Source organism: Homalodisca vitripennis, unplaced genomic scaffold (assembly GCF_021130785.1).
Source record: "Homalodisca vitripennis isolate AUS2020 unplaced genomic scaffold, UT_GWSS_2.1 ScUCBcl_387;HRSCAF=2268, whole genome shotgun sequence".
Taxonomy (NCBI): Eukaryota; Metazoa; Arthropoda; class Insecta; order Hemiptera; family Cicadellidae; genus Homalodisca; species Homalodisca vitripennis.
In genome coordinates this window covers 63507-87886 of record NW_025776506.1, presented here as the reverse complement: position 1 = coordinate 87886, position 24380 = coordinate 63507, and the positions used below count along the sequence as shown (strand labels likewise).

General features: G+C 40.8%; 1 protein-coding gene across 1 annotated transcript; it reads right to left on the bottom strand.

The window, feature by feature from the left end:
* Positions 1-17814: 17814 nt before the first annotated feature.
* LOC124370647 lies at positions 17815-23703 on the bottom strand. The gene is made up of 4 exons (XM_046828934.1): positions 23527-23703; positions 22758-23205; positions 19069-21886; positions 17815-17899 (listed from the first exon to the last, which is right to left on the bottom strand). Exons 1-4 carry the CDS (start codon positions 23701-23703, stop codon positions 17815-17817), a joined length of 3528 nt encoding a protein of 1175 aa, XP_046684890.1.
* Between the last annotated feature and the right edge of the window lie 677 nt (positions 23704-24380).

Below are 24380 nucleotides of genomic sequence, written 5' to 3'. Positions count from 1 at the left end.
AATTAGCCGAAAACAGAGTTTTGCTGAGGCCGGTGTGTCACTCTTGAACACTGTTACCCTAACCTCAAAGTTGCTACTGAGCGTTTTTAACACTCTTGTTCCGTTAAATTTGATTAATACAGTAATATTATAATAGTTTAAATGAGTAAATGACAATGGATGAACTAGTGCAGCCATCAACAGGGTTAACAAGAAAGAAGTCAAAGACACCAGAGAAAAGGAAACGAAATAAAGCTAAAGAAGCAAGCTAAGTGTTCTATAAAGCCAAAAGTTTTGTTATGACAACCTGTTCAAAGTATGATTTTAAGGCGAAACCCCTTATTAATCCATAGGCTTAGTAAAGTTATCACATTTGTTTACTTTGAAGAAAACATACTACGAGTATTTCGACAAGGTTATAATGCCTATCTTGTGTTGCCCATCTTAACTTGTTGCTTGTAATAATTTTTAAGCATAGGTTATGTAAACAGGCAATAAATCCTAAACAGTTAGAACCAAGAAAAATATTATTAGCATTTTAATACCAAAAGGCTAATAATATTTTTCTCTTTCAGGTATTCGTCTAAAGGTCTTCCCAGGTTTCCAACTTGTGGGCACAACACTAACAAATTTTAGTGTTCTACAATCCCACTTCAAGATGTTAGACGATTTCACCAAAACTTCTACTCTCAGAAAAACAAGGTTTATCAAGACAACTTTGTCTTTAAATTTACCTCCTCCGAGACAGTTAAAAGGAGACATCCAACTAGTGGGGCCTACAATAGGCAGCTCTTCAGGTGCCTCAACACTTTCCTGCGAATTCATATTCCACGATTTCGAGTTAACGGCATTTTGACACATTTCAGGAAAACGGGGGAGCTCTGTAAAGAGAATACAGGTGGTGATAAGGTTTCTATTAGAAATCAGCCCAAAAAAGAAAAAGGAATGCAGTTCATAAATAAATTCAAATGTTCTGAACCACATACATTATTGTGCTAAACACACAGGAAGAAAGTATCTTCTTGCAGAATTAACAGTTAAAAAAATGTGGAAAATGTACAACAGTTCACTTACTGATTATCAAAGTAATATAAAAGTCACACACACTGGTACATTTTTAACACTAAGTATAATCTTGGGTTTGGAACGCCTAGGGTAGATGAGTGTTCTACCTGCCTGCAATTAGATGAAAGACTAAAACACGCAACCTTAGGCCAGGAAAAACAACAGTTAATTACTGAAAAGCGAGTTCACAAGTTGAGGGCCAATGCTTTTTACGAGGCACTGAAATGTACAGATCCTAATGTTTTAATCTTTAGTTATGATTGTCAAAAAAACTCCCTTTGCCTAAACTACCTGACCAGGCTACTTACTATAGCCGACAAATTTACCTCAACAATTTCACTGTTGTAAAAGGAAATTCAAAAAGTAAATTGGCTTGTGAGAATGTTACAGCCTTTGTCTGGACAGAAAAACCAATTCAAAAAGGCTTCAAACGAAATTGCTTCTTATGTCTTCCACAAATTACAAACAACACCAATGGAAAGACCTTTCAATAAGGTACGATTAGTATGTGACAGTAATAATTAATTATTATGTTTGTCTTTATTTTCAATGTTCAAGTGTTATTATTTTAATTTTTAACTTAGGACGAAGTGTATTTTAATGTTTTAATAACATATAGAGATTAAAAAAATAAGGTACCGAAACCTGAAACTCGAGTTATCAATGAAGGAGGAGGAGCTCTTCTTGTTGGAATATAAATTTTCTATTATTTTAAGAAAGAAAACTCACAATTCTCCAATAATTTGTGTATTTTTCACGAGGCCTTTCGACATCGAAGATGCCATCATCAGGTGTGAATCAACAATTTAAAAACAAATATCAGCTGAGTAAAACTAACAAAATTTATATGGTTAAAATTAAAATAAAATAAAATAAATATTAGTATATGTATAAAAGTTTGGGGCAAAAAAGAATTTAGTTATATTTTAAAGGATTGGTGAATTTTGAATCGGTCCAAAATCATTGTTTAATACATTATCTTTATGTTTTGTTATGTATAATGTTTCATATGCGTCGAGTTCTTCTTGTTTATGAACTTGTTTTAATAATGTAAAGTTTTTAAAGGTGTGGTTTGTTTCAAAAGCATGTTTAGCAATAGCAGATTTATCAGTTTGTCCATATTTATAATATCTTTCGTGTTCTTTAAATCTTGTTTTAATGGTTCTTTTTGTTTGGCCAATATAAATTTTATCACAATCTTCACAGTTAATTTTGTAAATGCCACTTTTATTTTCATCTAAAATTTTATATTTAGGATTTCCAATTAGGTTATTTATCTTATATGGTGTGTAAAATGTTATGTTCATGTCAAGATGTTTTCTAAGTACTTTTTTAATTTCTTTATAAAATGGACCATAACTCATGGATTGCCAGTTTCGTTTTTCTTTTTGTTCACTTTTTAAAGTTGTCCTCGATGTTTTTGATAGATTCTTCTTTTGTTTTTTTAATAAACTGTCAATTAAGTGTATTGTTATCATGTGTAGCAATTGTAAGGTACTGTGACTATTTATAACACCTAGCTACTTAAAGCAAAAAAATACTAAAGTTATATCCATATAAGCTATATACCGATTCAGTAATAAGAGGAACTAATTCAAACGCCAGCACTCGTGTCTGCCACAGTAAACGTGATGAAGACAAAATATTTAAACAATCTTTGGGTCCGATGCATTTAACATATTACTGATTTTCAAACATGTTGTAGGGATGTGTTGTACTGAAGATGAAACAGTTTAACTTCATTGGATGGCAACAATTTAGAGTTCCAGACTCACCAGACTTAATGGTGAAGTTCGTCAATGCTGTGCAACACGTAAGCAAACGTCCCAGAGACGAGGGTAAGGGTAATAACGCACTGGAGCGACCGCGACCACGACCACGACCGCGACCGGTCGCTAGCGACCAAATTAACATAGACAGGCATGTACCAACGTGCATTGAATGACCGCGACCGCGACCAGAGCTGTTGGCCGCGGCGACCAGAATATTTGGTCGTGGTCGCTGCGGCCAGACGATGTGACGCGACCACAGCCAACATGAGATGACATGGGAGAACACGCACTAGTCCGCGACCAGTCGCTGTTGTGATATCTTCTCTCTTTTTGAGTAGTGTATTTAATTTTTAGGTTAGGTAGGCAATAATGAGTGAAGTCGATTTCGATACAGAAAAGTTTATTCTGTGTGTTAAGGAAAGGCAATGTTTGTGTGACATGACAAAAGAAGAATACAGCAACAAAAATGAGAGGAAGAAAGCATGGCAAGAGATTACACTGTTGTTTAGCAGTGCAGAAGCAACCACTAAAGAAAAAAAATACACTATGTAAGTAACTGTTAATTACATTATTTATTTTACTTAGCAAATAAGTTACCTAATTAATAAAGTACCAGTGTGTCATGTAATGAGAAAAACAACATCAACAAGTTCTTGTTAATTATATTTCATTTTTGCTATTATTAAAGGTAGTGGTTTTGCCATGAAACTGCTCCTTCGTTTGCGAAATATTCTGCTAGAATGTTTCTTGCGTTTGAATTGTATTGACGTGTGTGTGTGCCTCCTCTTATGTTGTCATCACTTGGAAACCTATATAATGTGTCTGGAAACTGGAAACCATCTCTACTTCGTACGTAATTGTGCAAAACACAACACGCCTTAATAATGTCTATAGCTAACTCAATATTAACATTCAAAGCCCCATGGAAAATACGCCATTTATTGGCTAAGATTCCGAAGGTACATTCAACGTATCTTCTACCTCTGCAATGTCTGTAGTGCAACAATCTTTTCTTCATATTAAGCTGCTTTCCAATGAAAGGACACATAATTCTTTGAGACTGTGAGAAAGCATCATCAGCAAGAAACACAAATGGAATTGGTGTAGTACGTGTTTGTGATATTGGTCTGTCCTCGGGAATATCCATAGTACCAGTATTTATTCTTTGGTACAAAGTTGATTGTTGGAATATAGTAGAGTCTCCACATTTTCCGTATGATCCAATATCAACATATACAAATTGATAGTTTGCATCGGTCACTGCCATAAGGATGATGGAGAAGTAGTTTTTGTAGTTATAGTACAGTGATGCACTGTTTGGGGGTTTTACAATTCTAATATGCTTTCCGTCAACAGCGCCTAGACAATTAGGAAAGTTTGCCCTCTTTTCAAATTCAGCTGCAGTTCTTAACCAGTCTTCTTTTGTTGGTTCAGGTAGACATTCCTTCTGTAGAATATTCCATAGTGCAGAACATACTCTTGAAACAATTTCCTTTATTGTAGTTACTCCCAGACGATAAGAGTGGTGTAAGTCCACAAATGAATTTCCAGTCGCCAGATACCTGAAAATAAGAATCTGAGCTGTACTATTTATAGTATAATTAAACTGCAAATATTTTGGAAGTAACATTATATAGTACAGCTTGTTACTTTCCTACTAAAATATACTACAAATTGAAGAAAAAAAAACCTCTAATTTAATAAGCGCTGTATTTGCAGAGATACGACTTCACCGGTTTTTTTTCAGGTACGCACCTACAGAAAAAATGGAAGAGTGTGAAGGATTGTTACAACAGGGAGAGAAGGAGGTTGAGTGGTGGAAAGAGTGGTTCAGCTGCTAACAGAAAAACACCATACATATACTACCACATGTTGTCATTCTTGAATTCCAACAACCCACCAACCAATACCCATTCCAATGTGTCACATCCTCCAGATGAAGATGACATCGATCTTGAAAATACCCAATTGGACCAGGGACCAGAATCTGAAACACCTACTGCAACTACAGCGACGGCAGAGCCGTATGCAATACGGGTAACAGCCAAAAAAAGAAAACCAGAGGATAATGTTGGTCAACAATTAGTAAAAATATTGAAAGAATCAGCTGATGAAAGGCGCAGACATGATACAGAAGTTGGATGTGATGAGGATAGGTTATTCCTCTTGTCTTTAGTGTCGAATATAAAAAAGTTCCAGACCATTTAAAATTATCAGTCCGACGCCAAATTATAAATATCATTGAGCAGAATACAGTTCCTACCCAGCACTACCCAACACCTAATACTAATTACTCTCAAGGATACAGCACTAATTACAGTATTGATAATAACTTTCATTTCAGCCAACAAACTTCACCTCCACAATCAACAGGAAGAAATGAATACAACAGCAGTAATAGCTCTTCAGTTTTTCAATGTTTTGAACAAAGTGAATAACGTCTTATAATAAGAGTATTTTGTTTGAAGTTCGTTTTGTTCATATCCAAACTTATTTTTACAATCTTGCACATTGCAATATTACTTTTCTGTAATAAACACAAATAAACTTACCTTAATGTAACAAGTAGCTTTTCTTCATTTCCAATACATGACCGCATTGCTGTGTCTATTCCTCTAATACTATCTGCAATTTTACTTAGTATATAATCAAAACTAGAAACAGACATTCTTGTATAGTTAAAAAACTTTTCATCATATTGCCGTAACTCACAAAAAAATGTTGCGAATTGCCCTTTTGTAGACCTATATTGCAAAAGGGGATGTACCCAAAACCTCCGTTTTTTACGTTTAATGTAACGAGTATACACATGCGCTACAATAGCTATTTCCTCCAGGTCCATATTGCAACTGAATAGCGACCAAACTAAATTGTTCAAATTGCTGGTCGCGCGACCAGTCGACGTATTGGTCGCACATTATGCGACCGGTCGCGGTCGTGGTCGTGGTCGCGGTCGCTCCAGTGCGTTATTACCCTAAGGGTAAGAACAGAACAAGTGGGTCGCGGTCGATGTCGACATCCATGTAAAACAAACACGTTGTAGTGAATGGAAGAGAACAGAGCAGTTAAGTCGCGGTGCCATCCAGGAGGTTTACATCGATGCTTTTGAAAATCAAATGAGTTTGTTTTACATGGATGCCTACTGCGCGGTCTTCAAGGATGCTTCGCTGTGATTGGCGCGTTCAGGGCCAAGTTGTCAACCCCCCTCCCCTACACCACATACCCCAACAGCTCGCATGTAGTCTGGCGTCTGTCATCCCGTGCGGTAAGGTACACCTAAATCTTTGTTGCGTTGTTTTGTTCAAATCAAGTATGAAGGAAGAACTCATAGCGATTGTGCATCTCACTCCCGTATTGTGGGACAAGACCCACAGACAACATCATAACCGGCATGTTCTAGAAAAGGAGTGGAAGAAGATAGCAAATCAACTTGGAACGACAGGTAATTGATACAAGTTACAATACACAAAATAAAAGGTATCCAGTTATTATAGAGACATATTATACAAGTGTTTTTATTTCAATTATCAACAAAAAGATTTTCTATAGTACATTTATAATAGGCTATTTTATTATTTCATAATTTATATTTTTTTAACATTTATTTTTAAAGGATTATTTTGCCGAAATTCGAAAATGCCTTGACAATATAGGCGAAATAATTGTAAAAGTGTACAAAACTTTATACTCATTAATAATACCGCGGAACCCCGAGTGGGCTTCGCGGCACTCAAAGGGTTAATCTAGGGTTGTTAAACAGCAGTCAACTGTTCTTAAAGAAATAATAATATTTTTATTCAATTTACTGTACAGAGGGTGGCCAAATTATTAGACTAGACATTCAAATTTACGACATTTTAAGTTATCTCGTAACTATGCTTTATAATCCTAGAATATATTGTTATTTTTCATATATTTGCATTCGTTACATTATATTAGAACTTTATATTTCTATTTGAGGCATTGAAGTTAATGTCATATCCAGTTGGTAGCACTTAAATCAGCTGACGATTTTTAGGCAATTTTAACTGAACATAAACTCAACTTCTGTATGTATCTAATATTGGTTATTCTTGTTTTTAGTGGGGTTTCCTTGTAATATGAGCTGGTAACAGTGTTAGTAGTGGATTCTGGTTGTAAAACCGTCAAAGGTTGTGTGTTTTTTTTGGCTTTTAATATTTTAAGATTACTTCAAGAGTGAGGCCACTTTTTAACAGTCATGGGAAAAAAATTGGGTACTTTGGGATTATACCGACCACACCCAGACATGAATCGTTATTTCACATTTCGTTTCTACTGATTACTAGATTAGCGTAGAACAATATTTCGTCAATATAAAACAGGAATTGTCTTATCGCAAACACCTCCCCATCCTCAGACAGAGGTCAAAGTCGAGCGTCTAGTAGATAACGTGATTGCAGAGTCTCGCCGCCCGTTCAGCTGGTGCATCGCTTTGTTGTACTTCCGTGTTTTACCTCTACATTTCTCCAAACACAAAAATTCAACAAAAACAAACATTTACCAAACTAAACTTTTTATTAAAAAAACACTCAAAACTTGTTTTTATTCTTGATCACATTCCGCCACCCAAAATGCGAGTGCCTCCGGCCATCAGCGCGGGCTTCGACAGCACCTTCGGTGCTGCCCCGCGCTGATGTCGACGAAAGAAAAACATCCCTCGAGATAGTACCTATCAGTAAAATATCAAATTCTAGAGGGGCTAATCAGAAATATAAATTGAATTGTAATGGAAAGGCAATGATGTACCGTGCAAATCACGTGATGCCGCGCGGCCTGCCGTAATCAGGATTCTCGAGAAAGATAAGATAACAGCGACAACAATACCGATCACAATACCTGGAAATGCTTGTAAGTTTGTAATTTTGTAATTGAAGAGTTGTTTTTTCGTTCTATCATGTTTGTTTCTATAAATTTCTATTTTTGTGTTCTTCATACTGGTGTGCTTTGTTTGAAGGTTATTTTTGACGATGGAAGGATTGTGTATTAGGTTAGTTCTTTACCTGAAGAAGAGATCAGATTGCAGATCTCGAAACGTAGTGTTACTGTTTTCTTGTTTCACTTAACGATGGCAAATGTCCGGAAAAATCCTGTTTCCTTCATACTGGTGTGGTCGGTATAATCCCAAAGTACCAAAAATTGTGTTTTTTCTCATAAGAAAAAAGCTTCAGTAAAGATTCTTTTAAAAGAAAGATGTTATTCACAAACTGAACTAGCGTAAAGGTTGGGTATTTCTAAAAGATCAGTAAGTAGGATCAAGTGAACCTGTGACCAAAACCTAAGTAATCAGACGCATCGAGTTGGAAAATGTGGCCGCAAGCCCAAAAGGAATGATAGATTGATAGATCAGGAAACTAAAGAATATTGTTAAAACAAACAGGAGACTTACCACAAACAAATGGCTGACCAGATAAACGAGTATGGAGCCAATATTTCACCTAGAAGTGTGAGAAGATTGTTAAACACAGAAGGACTCAACGCTCGCAGACCAAGGAAAAAGCGAAAGATCACGTCTACCATGGCACAGAAGCGATTAGAGTGGGCTAAAGGCTTAGACCATTGGACAACAGAGTATTTGGAAAAAGTAATTCATAAAATATCTATGTGCTGCAAAGGAGACTAATTCTACAGACTCAAGATTGGTTTCCAAATGGGGAGTTTATTTTTAAGAATGATGGTGATCCATACCATAAAGCCAAGACAGTAACAAGATTTCTCAGTGAATCAGACATCAGTGTGCTCCCTTGACCAGGTAACAGCCCTGACAGGAATCCAATTGATAATTTGTGGTCAATTGTCAAGAAAAGAATGCTAAAGAAGAAGGTGACCACACGTCAAGGGCTTGTGAATTTTTAATAAATTAAAGTGTGGTACCACATTGAAGAAATCAAAGAGAACTGTACAAAATTGGTCCAGAGCATGCCAAAGAGTTTTGAAATGTTGATAAAGAACAAGGGTATACACACAAAATATTAGTTATACAATTTGATGTACACAGATATTTAAAAACGATTTAAAAAAATAATTTTCCCCGAAAACTAGTTCTAGTCTAATAATTTGGCCACCCTCTGTACAGCTGTATTACAAAGGTATTTTTACACACTAAATTGGCCTATCTTTCTAGTGGATTGTTTACAAAATAATTTACAAACTTTCTTCTTATACACTTTGCTTCTTTTGCGGCCGCGTTTCTTGATCTTCCTGCCCTGTTGAGGTTTGATCTTGCTGGAACGGGTGGAAGGTCTTCAACGTCACCACAGAATCCATCCATATCAATAACTAATAATGTAAAATACAAATTGCTTTAATAATATCATCCGCAGTAGAAGGATTAGTTTCAGTACAATTACTCAGGATACGCCACTTAGCAAATAAGATTCCAAAAGCACATTCGACAGTTTTTCTAGCCGTTGATAGTCTTTTGTTAAAAATCTCTTCAGCATCGCCTAGGTTGTTTCTTCCAAAAGGTCTCATGATGTTTTCTTTTAGTGGGTAAGCTTCATCTGCTATGAACACATGTGGAACTTTGATATCGGTAAAGAGAATCTCCGTGTCCTCAGGTATAGGTAATTTATTATTTTCCAATAAACGACCAACATCGGAAGCAGCAAACGTACCCCCATCACTTTGTTTCCCATAACCTCCAACATCAATACACACGAACTTGTAGTGGTGGTCGGCTACTGCTTGCAAAATATTAGAAAAGAAATATTTGTAGTTGAAATACATGGAGCCAGAACGAGTGGGACACTTTATTCTGTAATGTTTTCCATCGATTGCACCAATACTGTTTGGAAAGTTCCACACTTCATTGAACCGTTTAGCGATGCGTTGGAAATCTGAAGTAGACGGTGCAGGCACGTGGAGAGGTTGCAGAACCTGCCAGAAACACTTGCAGACATTTTTCACTATAGCAGCTACAGTTGATGCGCCCATTCGAAAGGAAAATGCAAGGGATTTTTTTTTTTTTTTTTTTTTTTTTTTTTTTTTTTTTTTTTTTTTTTTTTTTTTTTTTTTTTTATAAGGGGCAAAAAACGCTGAGGTTATCATTGCCCTCAAGAAAGAATTGACACCTACTCGTATTTGGTAGTGTCAATTAGGTACATACAGATTACATTGTATATAACAAAAATAGGAATTACGACAAGTAGGTGAGTAAATAATTAATACTTAAAACTAGGTAACAATAAATATAACAAGGGAAAGACTGTAGAGAGGTCTTAACCTATATAAGGACTAAAAGATAAATAGAACATAAATAAGGACAAGGTACTTAACATTAATTAAATCAACTGTGCAAACTTAACAAATTTTACTGCCACCAAGAAAGCTGTAAAGGGGCTAATTTGGCAGCTGTCATTATAAAGATAAATACACATAAATAATAAAACTTATAAATATAAACAACAATCAATAATCGGAATAAATAAGTTTAACATAAGTACTATATTTTATTCATTAGCGACGTTGCATTCAGAAAACACAACAGTCTTTGAGTTGCCGTCTCGTCATCACAGAGAATACCGTTCAACGAAGCCGGCAGATTCGAGTTGCGCCTATGTACCAAGTAGCGAGGGCAGTCAACAAGCACATGTTCAACTGTGATGACAGTCTCACATGTGTCGCAGACCGGAGGATCATCTTTATCCATGAGGAAGCCATGTGTGAGAAGCGTGTGGCCTAACCGCAGGCGACACAGCACAACCTCCTCACGACGGCTCGGGCGGTTTGCAGTCTCCCAGAGTCCAACGCAGTCTTTAATACGTCGTAACTTGTTGTTAACGACTGCCTGCCACTCGGTATTCCATTTGGCTTTCAGTTTGCCCTTCACCACCGGGATAATATCGGAAGAAACCATCCGTGCGGTGTAAGGCTGGAGTTCCAATGCTTCTTTGGCTCCTCTATCTGCCAGCTCGTTTCCGGATATTCCAATGTGTCCAGGTACCCAGACAAGAAAGACAGCAACACCTTCGGACTGAAGGGAAGACAAAGAGTGCCATATTTCGCGGATGATTATGTGTTTAGAATACATATCGCTGATGGCTTGCATACCACTAAGGGAGTCGCTGCAGATAACCAATTTATTTGTCATGGCACACGTTATATTTAAGGCCTTTTTGATGGCTGTTAATTCGGCCGTGAAAATGGAAGAGTCGTTGGGGAGACGAAACCCGTATCGTCTAACCCCAGTGACGAAAGCACATCCAGTTCTACAACGTTCCTTTGACCCGTCAGTATAGACAACATCGCAAGGTGCGAGGCTGCCTAGTATTTGACGGAGTTCTTGTTGGTAGACTGTTTCTGGAGTGGAGTCTTTTTTAAACCTAGAGAGATTTAAAATGATTTTTGGCATTGAGACGCTCCAGGGTGGAATATCACATTGATGGACGACTTTGAACTCGTAATCGTTTAGGCCTATTTCATAGGCGTAGGTTTTGGCCCTAACGCCTAGGGGTGAAGGATGATTTGGTTTAGCTAGGAAAGAATTTTGGAGTGGATTTCGCAGGACCGGTTCAAATGCAGGGTTGTCTGGCTTACCTGAAAGAGCATGAACATAGTTTAGGGACAGATGTTGCCGTCTATGCGAAAGAGGAGGTTCTCCCGTTTCTGCAAGAAGACTTTTAATAGGAGAAGATCGAAAAGCTCCAGTGGCCAGTCTTAAAGCAGAATTATGGATTGGGTCAAGCATTTTGAGAGCACTGGGTCTTGCGGACCCATATGCTTGACATCCATAATCTAGACAGGAACGGATGGTGGCTTTGTAGAATCTGAGCATGCATATCCTGTCCGCCCCCCATTTTGTTCCGCTTAAAGCTCTCAGTATGTTCAAGCGCTTCACGCATCGATCTTTTAGGTCTTTCAGATGAGGCACCCAAGTTAACCGGGTATCAAATGTGAGACCCAGGAATCTGATATTGTCACAAGTAGTGATTCTCTGACCCAGCAAAGAGAGCGTTGGCTGCTCAACAGTACGCATTCTGGAGAAAACAATGGCTTTTGTTTTAGGTGGAGAAAAAGAAAAACCCGTAACTCCGCACCACTGCTGAAGCCTGTTGATGGTAAGCTGTAAAGCTCTCTCCCCCACCGCTAGCTTCTTTGTAGAGATGTAAATAGAGAAATCATCTACAAACAAAGAACAGCGCACAGGAGGGGTAACGCAGGACGATATGTTATTGATTGCAATGGCAAACAGAGTACAGCTTAGAACGCTACCTTGTGGAATACCATTTTCCAGCGTGAAGGAATCGGAAATGGTTGTCCCAAGTTTAACCTGTATGGTTCTTTCCGACAAGAAGCCCTGTATGAAAGAAACCATGTGGCCCCCTACACCCCAAGATATTAAAGCATTTAATATCCCCCTTCTCCAAGCCTTGTCATAAGCCTTGGAAATGTCGAAGAATACCGCGATCAACTGTTTTCTTTCAATAAAGGAATTCAGGATTGCCGATTCCAAGGCAAGTAGATGGTCACTTGTAGACCGGCCTTGTCGGAATCCGCACTGGGAAGGTGAAAGAAGATTATTTTTCTCCAGAAACCAAACAAGGCGTCTGTTGACCATCCTTTCGAGTACTTTGCAGAGACTGCTAGTAAGCGAAATTGGTCTATAGCTACCTGGAGAAGCTCTATCTTGGCCCGGTTTTTGGAGAGCAATAATGTGTGAACGACGCCAAGAATTAGGGAATGTGTTTTCTAAATATATTCTATTATATAATTTTAGAAGATCTTGTTTTCCATCCTCCGTCAGGTTCCGCAACATGGCATAATGTATGTTATCGGGACCTGGAGCAGAATTTGATGTCGCCTTTAGTGATGAATCAAGTTCATCAATGGTAAAGGGAAGGTTTAAAGGAGAGTTATTATTAATATTTAAATTTAGAGGATGTCTTTCTGTATTTGTTTTGAAATTTTGAAACTCCCTATTGTAAGATGACGTTTTTGAAATTTCCGCAAAATGTGAGCCGAGTAGATTGGAAACTGTCAAGGGATCAGTTACCACATCGGTACCATTTTTCAGAGCAATAAGAGAAGGTGGAGAGGTCTTACAGCAAACAGATCGAAGCTTCCTCCAAACATCAGATGCAGGAGTTGTTCGTTTTATTCGATCTGTGTAGTCCAGCCAGGACTGCCGCCGTCTCTGTCTAAATACCTGTCTTGCTTTGGCCCGTGCTCTTCTGTACCTACTTAAATTTTCTTCAGTCGGTGATCTGTTGAACTGTCTTAAACATTTTCGACGTTCCTTTAGAGCCGCCGAACATTCTTCAGACCACCAAGATACCTGGCGTTTGTTTGGTGAACCCGAGGATTTTGGAATGCTGCGCTCTGCGGATGTTATAATATTGGATGCAAATAATAAATTGGCTGTATTTATGTCGTTTGATTGGATATTAATAGTTTGAGAAATTATGTTCTTTTTGTACTCGTTCCAGTCAGCCCTCTTAATTTTCCACCTGGGACACCTGCCTGTCGAAGACGGAAAGGATTCAAAAGCCACGGCAATGGGCGCATGGTCACTCCCTGACAGGTCGGGAAGTACGGACCAATGCACTCGAGTTGCCACGACCGGACTGCAGATTGACACGTCAATTGCCGACCATATGCCAGTCCTAGGGCACATGTAAGTGGCCGACTCGTCATTGAGAATGACCGCTGCCACTTCATCCCACAATCCAGCAACCATGTTACCCCTCCGATCAGAATGGCTGGAACCCCAAGAACGATGGTGTGCATTGAAATCACCAACCATCAAGAAAGGAGACGGGAGTTGGCTGTAGAGATCACGTAGATCATCAAGAGATAAATCAAAAGGGGGAGGTGGAATATATATGGAGCAGATAGTTAATTTAAAAGGAACATCGATTGATACTGCTACTGCCTGGAGGTTTGTGACGATGTTCAAAGCTCTAGCACTAACAGAAGAATCTGCTAGAATAGCCACACCTCCACAGGAAATTTGTTGGTGATGATCTAGGCGAAAGATGTCATAACCATTTTGTTTGAAATGAGTATGAGGAGACAATTTTGTCTCTTGTAGGCAAATAAATTTAGGTTTTCTTGTATTTATGAGTAATTTTAAGTCTTCATAGTGGCTTCTCAAACCATTAATATTCCATTGTAACAGCATTTTATATTATATATTTTATTTTGTGCTAGTTCATCGTAATTTTTTTTCTTTGTTTAGATACAGGACGGAAGTTACCATGAACAGTTTGGAACTCTGTCTGCATCTCCAAAGGGTCCTCAACCATATCATCATCAAGTGATATTTGTGAGGATCTGGACGAGGATGGATTAGTCTTTTTTACTAGGAATTTGGATCTATTTTCTGATTTTGTTTCTATGTTCTTTTTTAATTTGTCGGCGAGTTTTTTCCTCTCTTCCAAAGATAAGGCGGGTTTCGTATTTTGTTGAACCTTATCTCTGAAAGTAGAAGTAGCTGTTGGGCGAGCTTGAGTCTGTGTGTTGGACTTAGTATGGGGCGTGTGGACTGCTTGGGAAGGATTACTGGCGGATGTCAACGGATGTTGTCCGGTACCGGCTGCAAGCTGCTTAACCAAAGCGGCAACCTGCTCTGTTAGATTGAGTACCATACCTTCCAAAGCGGTACATGACGGGCACTGTGCGGATTGGACTGGGGCTGAAGCAGCTTCGGAGTACGAGACTCCCTTTTTAGGGGTTGGAGCGATTCTTCTCCTGTACTCTTTGCGGGCTTCGTTAAAGGAGAGTTTGTTAAGAGTAACGATCTTCAATACTTCCTTTTCCTCTACGTAAACTCTACACTCCTTCGAAGTGGCCGCGTGTTTGCCCTTACAGTTCACGCATCTGACGTCGTTCTTGCAACCTTCCTCTTGGTGGCCTTCATCGCCGCAACGGGAACAAGTCTCAGGGCCCGAGCACGTCTTAGTAGAGTGCCCGAATCTCTGACAACGGTAACACCGCTGTGGATTTTTAAAGTATGGCCGTACAGTCAGGGACAAGTACCCAGCCTTAATAGTTTTTGGGGGTTGGGGAAAAGCAAAGGTCAGAATTAGACCAGGAGTAGGAACCTTTTTCCCATTCTCCGTCCGAAGCATCCTGACCACATCGGTTACCATTTCACACTGCAGCTCGTCCTTAATTTCCTCCTCACTACACTCCATCAGGTCACGGCAGAAGACGATCCCCTTAGAGGTATTCAGTGAGGAGTGCGGTTGAACAACGACTTCCACCTGGTCAAAAAAGCTTGTCATCTGAAGGAACTTCCTGGCTTGGATGTAATTCGCAGCCTCCACCAGGATAGTTCCATTTCTCAGTTTGCTTACCGATTTAGGCTGACCGCCTGAGGAAACAAAAGCTTTGTTTATAAGGAAAGGACTAACCTTTGTTAGAGTTTTGCCCTCATCCTTATGACTCACGATTAGGTATAGTGGAGTTGGAACGTTCATATTTTCTGCATTTACTTTTTCTTCCACTTTCCTTTGTTTTATATATGATTCATTTTCAGAATCTGACAACTGTCGTTTTTTCTCTGGATCATTAAGATCTCTTCCTCCGAATTCTTGCCCTAAGGGTGGGGTGGTTTGAATATCCATATATAGGGTCACCAGCGCATCGTGTTTAGTAGTGCGGGCCGATTCACCGGGAGCGGGCATGCCCTCGGGTGTCCCACAAACCGTAGCTTGGGGGACAACCCTACCTCAGTTCCCCGAGGCCCGGTTTCCATCGATTACCAAGTCGGGAATACGCGCACAACTTGGACTCGCACGTGGCAACAGGGGCTCCGACACCCCTGCCTACTGAACACTTCCTGACCAAGGACCGAAGTGGCTGGCTTCTGAACCAGTACATGACTTACGCCTCGGCAGAGACAAGCTCACATCAGCTCTCACCGACACCAGATAGGGCATCTAGTGCCGGCTTAAGCACTCCCAGCGAGCCATGCACTGGAACGGTCAGAGGACGGGTACTAATAACACCCTGGAGGGGGATTTGGTAGGAATTAGGGAATGGTTAGGTGGGAAGAGGCAGTTTAACGTCATACCCAGGACGGAAAATGCAAGGGATTTAAAGCTACATCCTGTTGCTAGATACCTGAAACAAAATAAATTCACTTTCAATTTACTATACATACATATAAATAAATTTATGTATAGTATAAATGTGTATAAAAATATATATTTTTTATTCTTTATTTCAGATAAACAACTGACACATGTATGGAAAACCCTTCGCCAGGAATTTGGGAAGCAGCTAAGGAAGACCTTGAAGTCAGGATCAGCTGCTCCAGATGAGCCCTCCTCTCATTGGCCATACTTCGAGTCAATGCTTTTTTTTAACTGATCAGTTCATTCCTAGACCATCCAGTGGAAATCTTGCCACTAACTACGATGATAGCAGTGTTATCGTATCAGAAGATGGGGAAGAAGAAGGAAATGGGGATGATATCCAGATTGAACAGTTAGAAACTATAGTTCTAGCTCCAAATCACCCTACAAATGAAGCCTCAGGAAACCTGACTAATGTAGCAGAATCCCGAAATGTATCAAAGACAAAGACTGGATACATCAAACGAGTAACAACTCAAACTGTTATTAGACAACAGCTGTTGGAACTAGAAAAAGAGAAACTGAAAATGAAATAGAATAAAGCAGCCGAAAATCCGAATGATGAGGATATTGGTTTCTTTAATTCTCTGTTACCACACGTAAGAAAACTGTCTCCACGTGATAAATTACGCTTTCGGATGCAAGTTCAAGGGATCCTTTTTGTCATGGCCTACCCACATCAACAACCAATGACAGCCTCGAGTACTCCATACATGGCTCTTTCCCCACAACATTCCGCAACTTCAAGTTCAACTTCGTTTAATCCACTTTATGAGAGTGGTCACCAAGACGCCACGACTGGTAACACAGCTGCAGATGGTGGAAAGTATTATAAGTTGTAATTAATTTTACTGTATCAAAACTATGTCTCAAACCAATAAACTTGGGTTTATAAATTAGCGTTTCATTATCAACCATAAACTAAGACTCTTATTGGCCAACCCAAATGTAGCTAAAATATTAACTAAACTTAAAAAACGTGTACTATAAAAGCCATGATTACTATATAAACAAATTATATTAAACCTCGTTTGATTTTAAAAATCAATAGATTAAAATAAAAATTCTTTTCTTTTGAAAATTATTGTCAAGAGCTCGTCAAAACAATAAAATCACAAAAGTCTGAATAATAATAAATGACTGTATGACTCTGATTTTATAAATTACTGCATTACAATAGTAAATAACTTATAAAATAAGTACCGTAGCCTAGGGGCGTACTTTATAAACAAATAATAATTTATTCTCATTTTTACAAACTAGGTATTAATGTTATTGACTCAAATGATCAATGTTAAATTTTGAAATAATATAGTTAACCAAATATTTATAATATCACGTATTAGTTACCTGATTGTTACCACCAACTTTTCTTCTGCTTCAGTTCGATTTCCATGAAAGTTGTGGTGAGAAACAGAGCAAACCAAAAACGGAACGGTTGTTTCCAATAAGTACGAGAATGTCACAGGCGTCATTCTCATATAAGAATGAAATTGTTCCGAGTCATTTTTCAGTTAGAGAAAAAGATGATGGTATTCCCCTAGACTGCTTCTTATCAAATTTATTGGATGCACTGGAAACCATCTGTTGGGTATATTACCTATTAGCCACCACTTGGTGACAACTGACATTTCATCACTGTCATCACTTGACTCATAAAGCATAACAAAAGCACAATCTAGTCAGTAAAATTTTATCAAACGAATTCACTTGACAATGGTCGTAGCTTGACTGAGCAGCGTTGGTAACCTCCTTGTCATGTGCTGTCAACATCGACCGCGACTTAACTAGTAGCATCCACCGCGACCTCCACCTCTACCGCGACCCACTTGTTCTGTTCTTACCCTAAGACGAGTCGAGTTGCACAACGCCTTAGCGCGATGGAAAACTCAATGACGTCAATCGGCGCCAGAAGTCCTGATGACCCCTGACCCCCAGACGGAGCGGCGCCTTGCAATGACGTCGACTCGGCCTATATAATCCCTAGAATCAGTTACACATTGCATCTGCACGTTGAGATCCTCACTCATACTCTACAGTGACTGTGGTATTGCCGGGTTACTAGGTAGATGATAATGGCTAGATCCACTGGTGATGTGCACCCTACGAAAACTACGACGTGCGACAGATGTGGTGCAACGGTGTCCAAGTCCCACATGGCGCGGCACCACAATATCGTCAAGTGCAAGATAGCGAGTGGAGATGACTGTCATGTGCAAGTACCTCTTCCCGTAACGGATGTTAAAAAAAAAAAAACTGTGAAAACTTCAACACATTAATAAGGGGTTGACATATAGCTCGCCATTTTAAAGTGTGTGTGTATCGGATAAAACGTCTGTGGAACCTAAGAAGCCGTATCCGCATTGTCAGAAAGAGGTAACAATGTCTAACTTGAATCGTTACATTGCCAACGTTCATGCCAAGCGTAATCTAAATCGAAAGAGTCAGAACATGCACAAGAGCCTGTGCCTAGATTCCACAGTCGCTCGAATAGATCAGTGTCCGGAGCAAAGACACGGTCGAACGCTTTGACCTGCAAACACTTTGTCCGCTTCACATAGGTCCACGGTGTTCGTGGGTTTGCTGTACCAGATTATCATGTTAGCGGGCGGCCTCGTCAAGCGAGTTAACACCGCGGTCGTTACGTTTCATGCGTTCTTGGATTTTTTTTTTTTTTTATTTAATATTTATAAGGGCATAAAACACGTAGGTTATCAATGCCCGTATGGTTAACGGACACCTACACTTTAAAATATGGTGTCACGTTATCAGTACAAAGAATAGACAGCGGATCGCTGTCAAAGAAAATTATCACATTAAGACAATAAGAAAAACAGCAACAGTGAACAGAGGACTAATACTAAATAACAAAAATAGCCGAGAGGCTGTAAAGGGGCCCAATAATTAAAATATGTCAGATAAATAATAACAATATAAATATAACAATATAACAACAATCTAATGCTAAAACCAGGTAAGTTAGTGAAGGTAAGGTTGTAAAGGGACCCACCCTCACTAATAACAAATAACAAATAACAATAACAAATAAATAGAAGGACAAAGTATATAACTTAACAGGTACTCGCTCAGATCAAATCTTTGAGATAAGACTCGTTCTTCTTAAGAATTCAAAAAGTTTTACAATGACTGACTCATCATCCCCCAACAGATCGAATAGACTTGCTGGGAGCTGACAAGATCGTCTCTGCATTGTATAATCACGGCATTCGACCAAAATATGCTCGACACTCAGAGCCACTCCACAACACGCACACTCCGGGGGATCCCCCCGGCTCATGAGGTACCCGTGAGTCAGCAGCGTGTGACCGATTCGCAACCGACACAACACTACTTCCTCTCTGCGGTTCTCGCGGATGGCTGTCCCCCAGGGAACTACTGTGTGTTTTATGGCTCTTAGATTGTTACACGCCGTCCGAGACCAAGAGTCACCCCAAACTCGTCTTAACTTCTCCTTCACCATTGGCTTTAGGTCTGACCCTGCCACCATAGCAGTAAAAGGAGGAAGCTCATGAGCACTCCCAGCAGCCCTGTCGGCAAGCTCATTTCCGGGAATTCCCGCGTGACCGGGCACCCACGCCAGAACAACCTGTATATTTTGGACTTGAAGTCTGTGAATGGCACATCGGATGTCGCGCACAAGGACATGTTTTGGATACATGTCCTTGATTGCTTGCAGACTACTAAGCGAGTCGGAGCAGATGACCAGCCTTCTGGTCCTGGGGCAGACGATGTTCAATGCTTTAAAAATAGCGGTCAGTTCTGCCGTGTAGACTGACGCTACAGAGGGCAGACAGAATCTATACTCACGACTCGCCGTTATGAACGCACATCCGGTGCCATCCTCAGACTTAGATCCATCAGTGTAAATTATGTCGCAAGGTGCCCGAGCACTCAAGAGTTCCCGGAAAGCCTGCGTGAACACTAAATTAGAAGTGCTTCCTTTCTTGTACTTGTGAAGTGACAGGACAACTTCGGGACTTAATACTAACCAGGGAGGAATATCACTCTGGTAGCATTGACTTACTTGGTACTCCTCGATACCAAGGTCCGAGAGGAGCACTTTAGCCCTTACTCCAAGGGGAGCTGAGATGTTAGGGCGATTGGCATAGACTTCGAGCAAGTCACTTTCAAATACGTGTTCATATGCCGGATTTTCGGGCTTGGCTTTAAGGGAGTAAAAATAATTTATGACAAGTTGCTTGCGTCTCATATCCAGCATTGGTTCACTAGCCTCCGCTAATAAGCTAGGTGTAGGGCTTGAACGAAAAGCTCCAGTAGCCAACCTGATCGCAGAGTGGTGAATCGAGTCAAGCATTCCTAACGCGCTTGGCCGGGCAGAAGAATAAACCTGAGAACCATAGTCAAGGCACGAACGGACAAAAGCTTTGTAGAAACGCAGCATACATGTCCTGTCCGCGCCCCACTTGGTCCCAGTAAGAACTCGAAGCATATTTAGCCTTTGTAAACATTTTGCCTTGAGAGATTTTAAGTGAGGGATCCATGTAAGTCGGGAATCAAATGTAAGACCCAAGAATCTCACATTCCGACTTGATGTTATTCGGGATCTGTTCAAGGTAAGTGTCGGTTCTAAATAGTTTCTTAGTCTGGAGAACGTTATACATTGGGTTTTGGAAGTAGAGAACGAAAATCCCGTCCGCCTACTCCATTCCTCCAGTCGCCTTATGGTTAGCTGCAGGGAACGCTCCGCCGTAGCAAGTCTTCTTGCAGGGACGTAAACGGCAAAGTCGTCCACAAACAAAGAACAGCGCACAGGACGGCGAACACACGCCGTTATGCCGTTTATGGCGACGGCGAATAACGTGCAGCTCAAAACGCTTCCCTGTGGTACCCCGTTCTCCAGATTGCTTGTGCTTGATAGGTTTGTCCCTATTCTAACCTGAAATGTACGGTCAGACATGAACCCCTGAATGAAAGCCAGCATATTACCACTCACTCCCCATGCCTGGAAAGTGTTAATGATGCCTCTCCGCCACGCTGTGTCATATGCCTTTTCCAGATCAAAAAAGACAGCGACTACTTGCTTTCGCTCAAGGAATGCGTCACGTATGGTTGTCTCAAGGGAAACCATGAGGTCCAACGTCGATCGTCCTTGGCGAAAGCCGCATTGTTCTCTCGAAAGGAGATTGTTCTTTTCGAGGAACCAGATTAGTCTACGGTTTACCATCCGCTCCAACACCTTAGAAAGGCAGCTGGTAAGCGAGATGGGCCGGTAGCTAGACGGAGATAGTTTGTCCTGTCCCGGTTTGTATAAGGGGATGACGTGGGATTTACGCCAAGCTAGCGGGAAAGTTTGTTCCTCAAACACTCTATTGTAGAGCGCTAAGAGGGCCCCCTTACCCTCTGAGGGTAAATGTCTAAGCATGGCATAGTGCACGTCATCCGGACCAGGAGCAGAGTTGGAAGTACATGACAGTGCGGAGTCCAACTCCTGCATGGAAAACCTTATATTTAAGGGACATGGATTTGGATTGTTGAGTAGTATGTCTGTTTGTTCAGAATATAGCTTATATCTCAAAAACTCAGGACAGTAAGACGAACTTTTTGAAACCTCCGATATGGAGGAGGCCAACAGGTCGGCAACATCCCGGGGATCAGTCACAACGTCTCCGCCCGACTTGAGTCCCAAAATTGGCAAAGGTTGGGGTTTGCCGCATACCGACCTTAACCTTCTCCATACTTCGGCCTTAGGAGTTGTTCGAGATATTGTGGTCACGAAATTTTGCCATGAGGTTCTTCGGGAATTTCTGAAGACTCGTCGCGTTTTTGCCCTATGGAACCGGTAGGTTTCAAGATTTTCTTGGGTTGGGCGTTTGTTGAATCTTCGCAGGGCGCGTCTTCGCTCTCGCAATGCTCTCGAACACTCCTCTGTCCACCAAGGAATATTTTTTTGTCTTGGTTCGGGTGATGTCTTTGGAATGCTATCCTGAGCTGCAGTTATAATAGAGTTTGTAAAAAGTTCTACTACAGTATTTATGTCCAATGGAGTATTTATATCTAGTAATGTAAATTGTTTTTGGAATTTATCCCAGTCACCTTTGTCGAGGATCCATTTTGGTCTTTTAGTGATATTCAACGAAGAATCAGGTATTTTGATCTGAATTGGGAAGTGATCACTCCCGAATGTATCGGAGAGGACCTCCCAATCGAATCTATGAGCAAGTTCTGGAATGCATATAGATAAATCTATAGCAGACCGACCTCCCGTCCTAGGACACAGGTAAGTTGGGGATCCGTCATTAAGGACAAAGATATTGTGATCTCCGAGGACTCTTGCGACCAAGTTTCCCCTTGGTGTGGAATGGTCTGACCCCCAACTGGAATGGTGGGCATTGAAGTCGCCTAGGAGAAGAAAAGGCTTTGGTAACTGGCCGATCAGTGCCTCGAGATCACCTTGACAGAGGGTGACTGGGATTGGTGGAAAGTAGACGGTACATATATAAAGTTTAATCGGGACTTGGATTAACACACAAAGACATTGGAGATTGGAGTGGAGGGGCACCTCAGAGGCACCTAGGGATTCATCCACGAATAGAGCAACGCCACCACAGGCATGCCCGTCGTGAGGGAAATCTTCCCGAAAGATGTCAAATCCCCTCAAGGGGGTTTGGCATGCTGGGTGGAGTTTAGTCTCTTGGATGCTAATTACATGAGGTTGTTTGTTTTGTAAAAGATGTTTTACATCTTCCAAATGTCCGCGATAACCATTAATATTCCACTGGATAATTTTGAATTCGTTCATGTTTTATTTAACTGTATGTAATTTTCTGTCTGTTTTTATTTTTATTAAGTTTAAATGTGCCTTGGGTTGTTTCAAATTCCGATCGAAGCAGAAGGTCATCCCCCATCTCATTCTCATCAACTATGGAAAGTTGAGAGGAGCAGGGAGTGGGGGGTGAACCAGTGCTTCCCTTTGATCTTGCCTGAGCTTTCGTTCGGATTTGGGTCTTAAGTCTCTCTTGGAGAGACTTTCTTTCCTCCGCCGTTTTGGAATGGTTAGATGGTCGCTCTTTTCCTTTAGCGGGTGCCACAGACACAGATACTGGCCTGGGAATGGTTCCTGTTTGTTTAGGGGGTCCCTTTGCTACGGGGGCAGAAGTCGTATGACTACTCGCTTGTGTTTGCGGCAAGGCCTTGGCACTCAACTGCTGCACCAAGGCAGCAACCTGTTGAGTGAGTTCTCGTACCATGCCCTCTAGAGCGGAGCAGGAGGAGCACTGTGCGGGCTGGGCTGGAGGAGCAGAAGCAGCCTGAGAGTAGGAGATGTCTTTTCTTGGAGTTTGTCCAACCCGTCTCCTATACTCCCTACGGGCGTCGCCAAAAGACAGTTTTTCTAGTGTTACTAATTTCAATATCTCTTTCTCCTCCAAATAAATCTTGCAACTGCGAGAGCTTGAAGAGTGCTTGCCTTTACAGTTCACACAGTGCTCTTCTCCGCTTGTACAATCTTTGTCATTGTGGCCACTTTGACCACATCGGCTACAAGTCTCTAAGCCGGTGCATATTTTGCTCGAATGTCCGAAACGCTGGCATCTGAAACATCTTTGGGGATTTCTGAAGTAAGGTTTAACTTGAAGAGAAAGGTATCCTGCTCTAATCGTGGCTGGTGGGTGAGGGAGGGCGAAGGTCAAAATGTGACCTGGTGTGGGTGTTGGTACACCATTCTCAACCCTCGTTATTCTCACTACATCAGTGACGAGAGAATCCTTTAACTCTTCCTTCAGTTCCGCTTCTGAGCAACACAGCATCTCGCGACTGAAAACTATTCCTTTACTGGAATTTAGCGATTCATGAGGCTGTACAGTAATTTCTACCTGATCGTAAAAATTTTTCATGGAGAGGAACTTCTGAGCTTGTAGAGCGTTTACCGCCTCAACCAGGATAGTTCCGTTACGAAGTTTCCTGACCGATGACGGCGAACCGCCTGCTCCGACTAATGCCTTGTTGATCACAAAGGGACTCACTTTGGACAGATTGTCGCTCTCGTTTTTGTGTTTTAAACACAAGGAATAGTGGCGTTGGAAGATACTGTTTGTTTGTGTTACTATTACTTAATTTCATTTGCTTATTATTTTCTTCTCCATCTTCAGATTCTGAAGAGTGGGGACGTTTTTTGTCTAAATCATCGATTGATTCTCTTATTACTACTCGTGTGTTTTGCCCGTAGGGTAGGGATTCATTGCCCACATCCATAATTAGTAGTATACCAGCGCATCGTGAGTAAAGGTGCAGGCCGAGACACCGGGAACGGGTATACCCTAGGGTACCTGTCAGCCGTAGCTTGGCAGGCAGCCCTACCCCAGTTCCCCGGGGCCCGGTGTTATCTCGTTTAACCGAGCCGGGAATTCACGCACGGCTCGGGCTCGCACGTGGCAACAGAAATCTCCGACATATCTGTCCATTACTCACTTCCTGACCAGGGACC

Excerpts from the sequence above, each read along its gene's own strand:
- LOC124370647 (XM_046828934.1), bottom strand. The coding sequence starts at position 23,703 with ATGCTGTGTTGCTCAGAAGCGGAACTGAAGGAAGAGTTAAAGGATTCT. Across the intron at positions 23,206-23,526 it reads CAGGATACCTTTCTCTTCAA|GCTGCTTCTGCTCCTCCAGC; the intron begins GTTAAACCTTAC and ends TCCTACTCTCAG. Across the intron at positions 21,887-22,757 it reads GGAATTTGAAACAACCCAAG|CTCAGGATAGCATTCCAAAG; the intron begins GCACATTTAAAC and ends TTATAACTGCAG.